The following is a 10123-nucleotide window of genomic DNA, read 5'->3' on the forward strand; positions in this document are numbered from 1 at the left end:
AATGTAGGTCAAAACCTCCGGAGACCTAAAGGTTGCAGACCCCTGGCTCGTATACTAAGACAGAACTAAACTGGCCAATTGGCATGTGCACTGGAGCAGAGGGGTAGGTCCGCCATGAAACTCTGGAAAAGTTCATCTAGACGGGCAACATGCCCTGCCATTATTGACTTAAATATTTGATTTCAAATTTCTAATGGGAAATGTGAAACCGAAATATGACTGCGTGACAAGTCATCGGAAGAATGGTCCCATGCAATAAGCAACTCAGCTTTACGTTCAAATATATTATAAATTCATTGCAAAAACCGAAGTGACAAATCCCTTTTACTTGCTCTTGGATGGCCCTGAGGGGAATCATTGTTTTCAGGCCCGGACTGGCCTATAGGGCAATAGGGCAATGGCCGCACAAAAAACGCAAAATGCTGGTGTGGGCCAGTTTTTTGGGTCAAAGTGGGCCAGTTTTTTGGCCACTGTGGGCCATTTTGACAAGTTACTTCACTATGCGGCTAGTAGTTTGGACCAGTGTTACTGAATAAATATCTTTAAAATGCACAATTTGCATCACGTTTTTATCAAAAAACTCTCCATTGAGTACTATCCAAACAGTCTGTCACAAAAGGAATGAATAGCCATTTGCAACTGTGGGCCACTTTTTCATTGGTGCCGGAGGCAATTTTATGGCCCAGTCTGGCCCTGATTATTTCCTGACAATAGTCGGTTACTTTAACTGAATGTAATGCTACTGTCTGCTGGTAAAGTATACACGTGCATAACAATTGCTGGAATGAGTTTGGGATGAATAGGAAAAAATCCATGGCTAGTGAAGTTAGTTGTGCCACAAATGGATCTATGTGATTTTAACGGATATATAAAGAACCAGTAAGATAGCTCAGCGGGTTCAGCGCTCGCTGCTGTGATCTGACCGATATCTGCAGGTCGGAACCCGGCAAGGCCAACTCAGTCTTTCATCCTTCAAAGGTCGACAAATGAGTACCAATTTTGGTTGGGTGATATTGTATGTAAATATGTGCTCTGTAAAGTGCTTTGGACGCGCTATATAAATAAACACATCAGAATAACAAATTGATTTTTTTGGGGAGTGTCCCCCACCCAAGCCCCGGTTTCCCAATGCTAAAGCTGCACCCCAACCTCCTCCCCTACAGATGTAATCCCTTACATCACCCCCACATATATTTTATTTAAAAATTCAGTATTTTGTTTTTTATTGGTTAAAATTTAATTCGTTATTTTCTATTCGCTGTAATCACTGGATACCGCCACAAATGTGTTTCTGTCAAAGTAAAAATACTACTGTGTACTGCCAAGATAGCTCAGGGGATTGCATGTCTGCTTATTGGTTATATGCAGGCCAATTCGTCACATTCCAGCAAGATGGACTCAGGAGTGTGCGTAGGTGTGTGGGTCTTTCTTCAAATGGAAACAATTAATTCTTCCGTCCCTTTTCAGCACATGTGTAAAGTGATGCTAGCTCATCAGGCGGGTTCTGGAAGGTCACCAGCGTTGGTTTAGTTTTGCGAAAGGCATCAGTTATGGATCAAGGTTTAGTGCAAGATGCTTAGACCCCAAAGAAACCCCAGCTCTCCTAGGCCCCAGATTAATAATGTGCTTGTTTACCTTCCAAAACTTCCAACATTGTCTTCCACATATATACCTGTGTACTTAATCCACCTTTTTTGTACAACCTTTTAAAAAAAAAAATATTAAAGACATCCGTATTTATCACACAGTGTTTTTTTTTTGCTTTTGTTCGTGTTCTGGAGCTGCTACTAGTGCCTGGCCCGCGGGAGTGCGGGAATATATATATATATATTCCCGCGGGAGTGCGGGAATATATATATATATATGTATACATATATATATATATCCGAAGAGAGGAGGAGAAGGTGAACGGCACTTCCTCCTTCTCTTCTCACCTCTCCTCCTCTCTTCGGATATATATATATATTTTACTGGTGCTATTTACTGCTTTGTACAAACTATATTGCAAAATGTATTTTTTTAATTTTTATGTAACACCTGTAAATTCCAAGAAATGCCCCCAGATACCTAAGGGTTCGGTGCGCTATACAAATAAATAAAATACTAAATATATATATATATATATATATATATATATATATATATATATATATATTTATATGATTGTCCTTAATCCAGGGTGCGGAAATTCAGATTGCAACTACTAGCCAACCATAAAAAGTCACTTGCAACTTGAATTCTATACATACAGTCAGCACACCATTTCTTACTCGCCAAGAGTCAAATATCACTAGCCAATGGCTAGTATCCTGCTAATCTAGGACCACCCATGTATTGGGCCCCGATGACTGTTCCATTTACTCCCCTCCACAACCTGGTCAGAAAGTCCCTCAACTCACCCCATTTAAGAAGCTCGCTGCTTCTCGTCAAATCTGATTTCTTTATCTATTGTACTTTAGAGCTCAAAGAGTCGTGTTCCTCCCTGTATATAAATACATATCTATGTATGTTTGGCTTAAAGAAAGATGGATAAAGCCCTCAAAATCTAGATAAAGCCCGGACAGCCCAAGATCTTATGCTGATCACCCAAATCCCCCTAGCAGGTGTCCCTACCTCCTCGCAGACAATGCGAACTATAGCTGTGAGTGTACAGAAGGCTAGTAACTGAACCCCAAATGTCTTTGTCTTATTTAATGAAATGGTCTACTCTACTGACAGATATTTCGAAACATCACAAAGAATGTTGCACTTTCCTGAAATGTGTATGGGAAGTTCCCAGGGTTTTGCATTCTAGAAGTAACACATGAGGCGATGTTAACCGAGGCAGTGGTCTGAACCTGTCGATAACAGCCCATGGCCAACATAAGGGCCCGAGTGAAGCGAGGGTCCCTTAACGAGGGAGGCCGTGCCGTTATCGCACGGGTCGGTCCGCCGCCTCGGTTAATATCGCCATTAGCACCCGTTTATCTACACAGGTGCAAATGGTGGTTTCAAAAAATAAAAATAAAGAAACGTTCCTTTGTTCTGCGGCTCGGCACCGCACAGTGCTGCTGTCAGTGTTGTCCGTTTTCCATGCTGATGACTGTGATGTCATCAACATGGATGGAAAAGGGGATTCACTGATAGCAGCAGCGATGCGCAAAAGGTACGTTTCTAAAAAAAAAAAAAAAAAAAAATCACCAGGAAACTACACAGGTGCTAAGTGGTGAAGGGGGAGCGGGGCTAGGAAGGGGGCACTGGCTGCCCAAGCAGCCCAGAACGTGGGCTTCTACCATACAGTACAGCCCGCATTCCGAGCCTCCTGATCACCAGCGCCCCCTCCCAGGATGCTAATGAACATAAAAAAGCACCTGACTGGCGCAATACAACCAGGACACCCTGTGCTTTGATGGGGAGGGGAGGATTATGGGCTAGGGGGCAGACTGGCACATTTGCAAAGGCAAAGATGGTGACAGACAGCCCTTCAAGGCAGCCCTTGGCTGGCGGTATGCAGTTAAGGTCCCACTCACTCCTGACGTGCGTGCTATCTCGGGCTTCAGACACGCATAGGGCCTAATTTATGCGATATTTTGCACGGTGCAAAATGACTTTTCACTGGTGAAAAGTCAATTTGCACTGCCAACAAACTCCCTGATTCATGGAACAGTGCAAAGTGTCTTGTTGCCCTGAAAAGTCAATTTTCACAGCAAAAATACACTTCTGCACTGTTCCATGAATCAGTGTGTTAGTTGGCAGTGCAAAGTCACTATTCACCAGTGAAAAGTCACTTTGCACTGTGCAAAACATTCCACGAATCAGGCCCCTAATGTCAATAATTGAAGTGGCAGGAGGAACAGGTCGACCCCGCGCTCCCTCCCGAAAACCAACACATAGGAAAACTTCCCCAGTCTCCCCATTAAAACTTCTCTGTCGGTCAGAGTCCCCGGGAAGCCGCCGGGGCATGTGTGCATGTGTTTTCCTCTGCCAAGGTGGTGTCTGCAGACTTTTGGCAAAGGAAGTCTCAATCAACTGTGGCAGGAGAGGGGGAGGGGCGAGGGTTCACAAGCTAAGAGGAGAAACTTCTCACGTACGTGAAAGCGGGTCTCACCCTGTGCTGGGAAATTGGGGGCCTCTCTATACTTGAAATGTGCAAAGTCACTTTGCACTGCAAAAATACATTTTGCAGAGCCTGTTCCATGAATCAGTGTTTGTTGGCAGTGCAAAGTGACTTTTCACCAGTGAAAAGTCACTTTGCACAGTGCAAAACATCCATGAATCAGGCCCATAATGTCAATAACAGACTTGGCAGGAGGAACAAGTCGACCCTCTGCTCCCTCTCGAAAACCAACATTTAGGAAAACTGCCCCAGTCTCCCCGTTAAAACTTCTCTTTCGGTCAGAGTCCCCGGGAAGCCGCAGGGGCATGTGTTTTCCTCTGCCAAGGTGGTCTCTGCAGGCTTTTGGCGAAGGAAGTCTCAATCAGCTGTGGCAGGAGAGGGGGAGGGGCGAGGGTTCACAAGCTAAGAGGAGAAGCTTCTCAAGTACGTGAGAGCAGATCTCACCGGCGCGGGGGTATTTGGGGGCCTCTCTATACTTTCTGCAACTTGGCCTTTCTGAGCTCTGGCCAGGGCGGCGGCTTGTGTTGGCGCCCTGCGCCTATGACGTAATTAGGGTCGCGGCCTGGCAGCGGGTGGGGGCTTTCGGGGACTCCGCAGTGTGAAACCCGGGGCGCCAGGATGCACATGGCAGTCCCGAGAATGTGTTTTCTCAGTTGGCACTTGTCAGCTTCCTCCGAAACGTTTCACAGGCTGGTGGAGGGCATCAGGAGACTGCCAACACTTAGACGGGGCGTCTAAGAAATAAAATAATTAAGGGCGGGTGTGTCCACCTCCCGCTTCCTTCTCCCCATCACACGAAGCTGAATCCATAATGCCGGGTAGCTTTCATTTATTTTTCTTGAACACACTAAAAAAATAGCTTTCTAGTTATTTGATCAGTGTTTCAAATGGTACTGAAGCAAAAAAGCAGGGCACAATCGGGGCACACTATGGGAAATCTACTTTCAAAAAAAGGGCCCGATTCTGAATAGGCTTTTTATGATGGTCAATCCCATTGCAAAAAAGGCTCTGTGAATCAGACCCAAAGGACGCTGAATTCCCGGTTCCATGCAATAACGTTTACAGGATAGAAGATGCACTTAAAAGCAGGGCTGCTATACTTTTATTTGAGAGTCCTGGCTACCCCCACTCACATTTTTGGCATCACTTATTTATTAAGTGAGGGAGTGCGTACTTCTGGTAAAAGTGAGCATTTGAACACCTACAGATGAGGCGTTTTGACTGACAGATCAGTTCTCAGCATGGGTGCTGTGCTTGTATTGTTACCGCACTAGCATGTCTGAGAAGGCCCTTGGATACTTATAATGGGACAGTACTGATACCCTTCACTAGAGCTGCTGTACTTTTAACGGGACAATTCTAGCATTTCTTGGCTGGGCTGTTGTACCTTTTGGGGGCAGTACTGCTGGTAGATCTCAGCAGGACTGCTGTACATACAGTAGAACAGTACTAGCACTCCTCAGTGGGGCTGCAATACTTTTCTTCGGACAATACCAGCACTCCTCAGAGGGGATGCTACACTGTAAACAAGACTGTCACATCATTTCTCAACAGAAATAGTTGAATAGGGCACCCCAGCACGCCCATGCAGTGCTGCTATACTTTTAATAGGATTGCATTAGCACTCTTCAACATGCTGCAATACATTTAATAAGACACTGCCCACACTCCTCGGTGGGCCTGCTATACTTTTCTTCGGACTATACCAGCACTCCTCAGAGGGGATGCTACACTGTAAACAAGACTGCCACATCATTTCTCAACAGAAATACTTGAATAGGGCACCCCAGTACTCGCATGCAGTGCTGCTATACTTTTAATAGGAATGTATTAGCACTCCTCAATATGCTGCTCGTACATTTAATAAGACAGTACCACTACTTAGCAGAGCTGCTGTATATTTAATGGTATATCTCCAGCACCTCAGGAGGGCTGCTCTACTTTTAAGAGGCTGGGACCAGTACTCCTCAGCAGGGCTGCTATACTTTTAATGGGATACCTCCAGCACCTCAGCAGGGCTGCTATACTTTTAACAAGCCATTCCCGGCACTATAATTTGACATCCTAAATACCCCACAACAGGTATAACATACTTTTGATAGGACACTAGCAGCACTTCTCAGCATTGCTGCAATACTTTTAACATATGTTCCGAGCACACCTCAGAAAGAGCTGCAATACCTTGAATAATAGGACACTCTGTTTATATGTGATCTTACCGACCACAAAACACAGGGTCTACATAACAGAGTGGACAAAACATCGAAAAACACCCTTTCAAAGCAACCCATCCCCATCCCAACCCATTTTAACCCCTTACCCCACTACCCTTCATATATTGGTGCTTTTCAGTGTTATTGGCCGCTCTGTTATGTACCACTCTGTTTTGTTCGCAATAAAATGACTGGATACCGGACACTGCCAGCGCTGCTATACTTGTGAATATATAATGTGGCAGACAGTATCAGCACTCCTGAGCAGGGCTGCTTTACTTTTAGTAGGACATTGGTTGGACATTCCTATCACACCTTCTCATGGCTGTTATACATTCAATAGGACCTTCACATAATTGCAATAGGACAATACCAGTGCTTCTTCTCAGCAGTGCTGCAATACTTTTAATAGACGTTCCAAGCTCACCTCAAAAGAGCTGCTATACTTTTAATAATAGGACACTCCCAGCACTGCTATTCTTGGGAATATATAATGTGGCAGACAGTGTCAGCACTGCTCAGCAGGGCTGCTATACTTTTAATAATAGGACACTCCCAGCACTGCTATTCTTGGGAATATATAATGTGGCAGACAGTGTCAGCACTGCTCAGCAGGGCTGCTATACTTTTAATAATAGGACACTCCCAGCACTGCTATTCTTGGGAATATATAATGTGGCAGACAGTGTCAGCACTGCTCAGCAGGGCTGCTATACTTTTAATAACAGGACACTCCCAGCACTGCTATTCTTGGGAATATATAATGTGGCAGACAGTGTCAGCACTGCTCAGCAGGGCTGCTATACTTTTAATAACAGGACACTCCCAGCACTGCTATTCTTGGGAATATATAATGTGGCAGACAGTGTCAGCACTGCTCAGCAGGGCTGCTCTACTTTTAATAATAGGACGCTCCCAGCACTGCTATTCTTGGGAATATATAATGTGGCAGACAGTGTCAGCACTGCTCAGCAGGGCTGCTATACTTTTAATAACAGGACACTCCCAGCACTGCTATTCTTGGGAATATATAATGTGGCAGACAGTGTCAGCACTGCTCAGCAGGGCTGCTATACTTTTAATAATAGGACACTCCCAGCACTGCTATTCTTGGGAATATATAATGTGGCAGACAGTGTCAGCACTGCTCAGCAGGGCTGCTCTACTTTTAATAATAGGACGCTCCCAGCACTGCTATTCTTGGGAATATATAATGTGGCAGACAGTGTCAGCACTGCTCAGCAGGGCTGCTCTACTTTTAATAATAGGACACTCCCAGCACTGCTATAATTGTGAATATATAATGTAGCACGCAGTATCAGCACTCCTCAGCAGGGCTGCTATACCTTTAGTAGGACATTAGTTGGACATTCCTAGCACATCTTCTCAGGGCTGCTGCATTTTCAATAGGACCTTCGCATAATTGTAATAGGACAATATCAGCACTCCTCAGCGGGATTGCTATACTTTTTATAGACCCCCAATCGCAACTCAGCAGAGCTTATAAACTTGTAATATTCATTGCCACATCCCTCGGCAGGGCTGCTGTGCTTCTAGTAGGAGATTAGTTGGGCATCCTTGGCGTTCCTTCGCGGAGCTGCAATACTTTGAATAAGACCTTCGCATAACTGTAATAGGACAGAAGCAGTAGGGGGGCACGGGTCAGTGGCGGCCCCTTCTGCACAGGCAGCTTGTGCGAGTCTCGAAAACAGGCATTTTTGATAATTTTTTAAAATCTAAATTCAGTCGATCCTGCCTTGCCACCCCCCCCCCCCCCTTACCCAAACACATATAGGGGACCAGTAGTCTGCGCGGGGGTAAGTAGCAACCAGGTACCGCAACCCACACTCCCAAATATAAACCAAGGGTCATACCGCCCCCAGCCCCGCCCGCGTCTCCAGACATCATGGCGGCCCAGAGCTCCCACTGACAGTCCCAAAGTTTCCCTGGGAACCGTCCGCACTTTCCCCCAGTCCCCCAAGCCACTACACATCACTGCCCAGGGACCCCCGAGGGGGCAGCGGCCGCCCACTAGACCTATCATCGGCTCGAGGGGGCAGAGATTTCTGGCGGACGGGGTGCCCTGAGATAGGAGCTCATACAGATATGTGCGAGAGCAGGAAAGCGGCGGGGAGTGAGGGGGCGGGGGGGCGGCCAGAACACACAGCTGAGAACTGAGGGAGAGCAGAAAAGGGATACACACAAGGGATGAAGAAAGGGGGGGGGGCGAGAAAAAGGGGCACAATACCAGGCAGGGCAGCAGGTGAGGGGTGCATAGTCAGGCAGCAGAGGAAGCGTTTGCGGGCACTGGCACGCAGGAAAGTGCGGGCACAGGGTTGAAAGCGTTAGGCGGGGCACGGGCAGCAACAGAAGCACGGCTCCGACACGGGAGTAAAGAAGGGGTGCTGCACAGTTACGGGGAGCCAAGCAAAGTTGGATATGGGACAGCGAGCAGCGAAAGGGTGACGGGAGAGCAAGGCATGAGTCGAGTCAGTCACAGGCACCGTGGAGCAGGAAGGCGGGGGGGGGGGGCATACTAACACGGGTCCCTCACGCACACATGGGAAGGGGATTAGGAGGGGGGGGGGAGACCGACCTCGTTCCGCTGGAGCTGCAGGAAGCTGCTGAGATAGCTGGAGCCGAGGGCCGGGCCCAGGTCCTGACTGCTCTTGCTGCTGCCGTAGCTGCTCAGCTCCTGCTGCTGCGGGGAGCCCGGCGAAGGCCTGAAGGCGTCGAAGGCGCTGCCCTGCTGGTGTTGCTGCTGCTGGTGCTGCTGCTGCTGTTGGTGGGAGTCCTGCAGGGACAGGTAGACCCAGTTCAGGAGCTGGGCGGGTTGGTACACAGAGGCACTGCTGTCTATGGCCGACAGCAGGCTCATCTTCGCGCACAGTCAGGCTGGCCAAAAGTGAACCCCCTTCCCACCCCCCAGAGCCCTCCTTCAGCTTCAGCTTGTCCCCCTTGTAGTGGCACCTATTCCTCTCTCAGCACCCCCAGGCCTTCTTCTTTCTGTGCCCCTGGGCCTCCCCCCCCTCAATGCTGTTTCGGAGCCCTGGGAGTGCACAGGCAAAGTTGGCTCAGGACAGGCATAACTGCGAGTTCTGCTCTGAAACTCCGACGTAGCCTCCTCCACCCCCCCTTCTCCTCCACACTCCCCTTATTTTGGAAGCCTGCAGATCCGCTATCTGCCTTCATTCCCACTGCCCCCGCCCCTCCTCTGATTGGTCGCCTAATCTGCATATGCAACAGAGGGGCTGGGACAAATGGCGGCGTTCAGCCCAGTCTCTACACCCTCTCCCGGGCACATTCCAAGCAGCGGCGAGGTGTCTTTTTTGTGATATGTATTTTCTTTAAAAGAAAACAACGGATCTTATACCTGCGAAAGCTACTTTGTGAAGAAATCGCGGGTGACATTTGGAGAGCGCGTTACTTGTAACACCGTGGCATAATATTTTTTACTAGTCCAGTAACACATATAAATACCTGGGATTTTTGGGATGGCTACTCGTAACACCCCTGGATAATCCTTGATAAAAAACATAACACCCGGTTGTCATATAGGGTGTCATGTCAGGCTCCTCATGCTAAGCGCTGCATGTCTTTTCAATGACTGCTTTGTTTTAATGTTTTAATTTTATTTTCCAGTTTATTGTCATTGAACAAGAGCGCCAGGGGACCACTCCGGTGGTGATAGTGCGCGGTACAAATGACCTTTAACATTAACATTAACATTAACAAACATAGTTTTCCATTAAAGCAGTGGTATAAAACCTTTTTTATGCTGAGCCCCCCTTTGATTAAAAATATTGTTGGGAGC

At 47.3% G+C, this 10123-nt stretch overlaps 1 protein-coding gene across 1 annotated transcript in view; it reads right to left on the bottom strand.

Annotated features, from left to right (window-relative positions):
- ZCCHC24 (zinc finger CCHC-type containing 24) overlaps positions 1–9444 on the bottom strand; it is a 328915-nt gene extending 319471 nt beyond the window's left edge. The window contains exon 1 of the mRNA XM_069611026.1: positions 8906–9444. Within this exon, the coding sequence (XP_069467127.1) occupies positions 8906–9187 (282 nt within the window). The 5' untranslated portion in view covers positions 9188–9444. The remainder of the gene's footprint in view (positions 1–8905) is intronic.
- Positions 9445–10123: the final 679 nt, after the last annotated feature.

The sequence above is a fragment of the Ambystoma mexicanum genome, chromosome 8, assembly GCF_040938575.1.
Source record: "Ambystoma mexicanum isolate Mex_15411 chromosome 8, UKY_AmexF1_1, whole genome shotgun sequence".
Lineage (NCBI taxonomy): Eukaryota > Metazoa > Chordata > Amphibia > Caudata > Ambystomatidae > Ambystoma > Ambystoma mexicanum.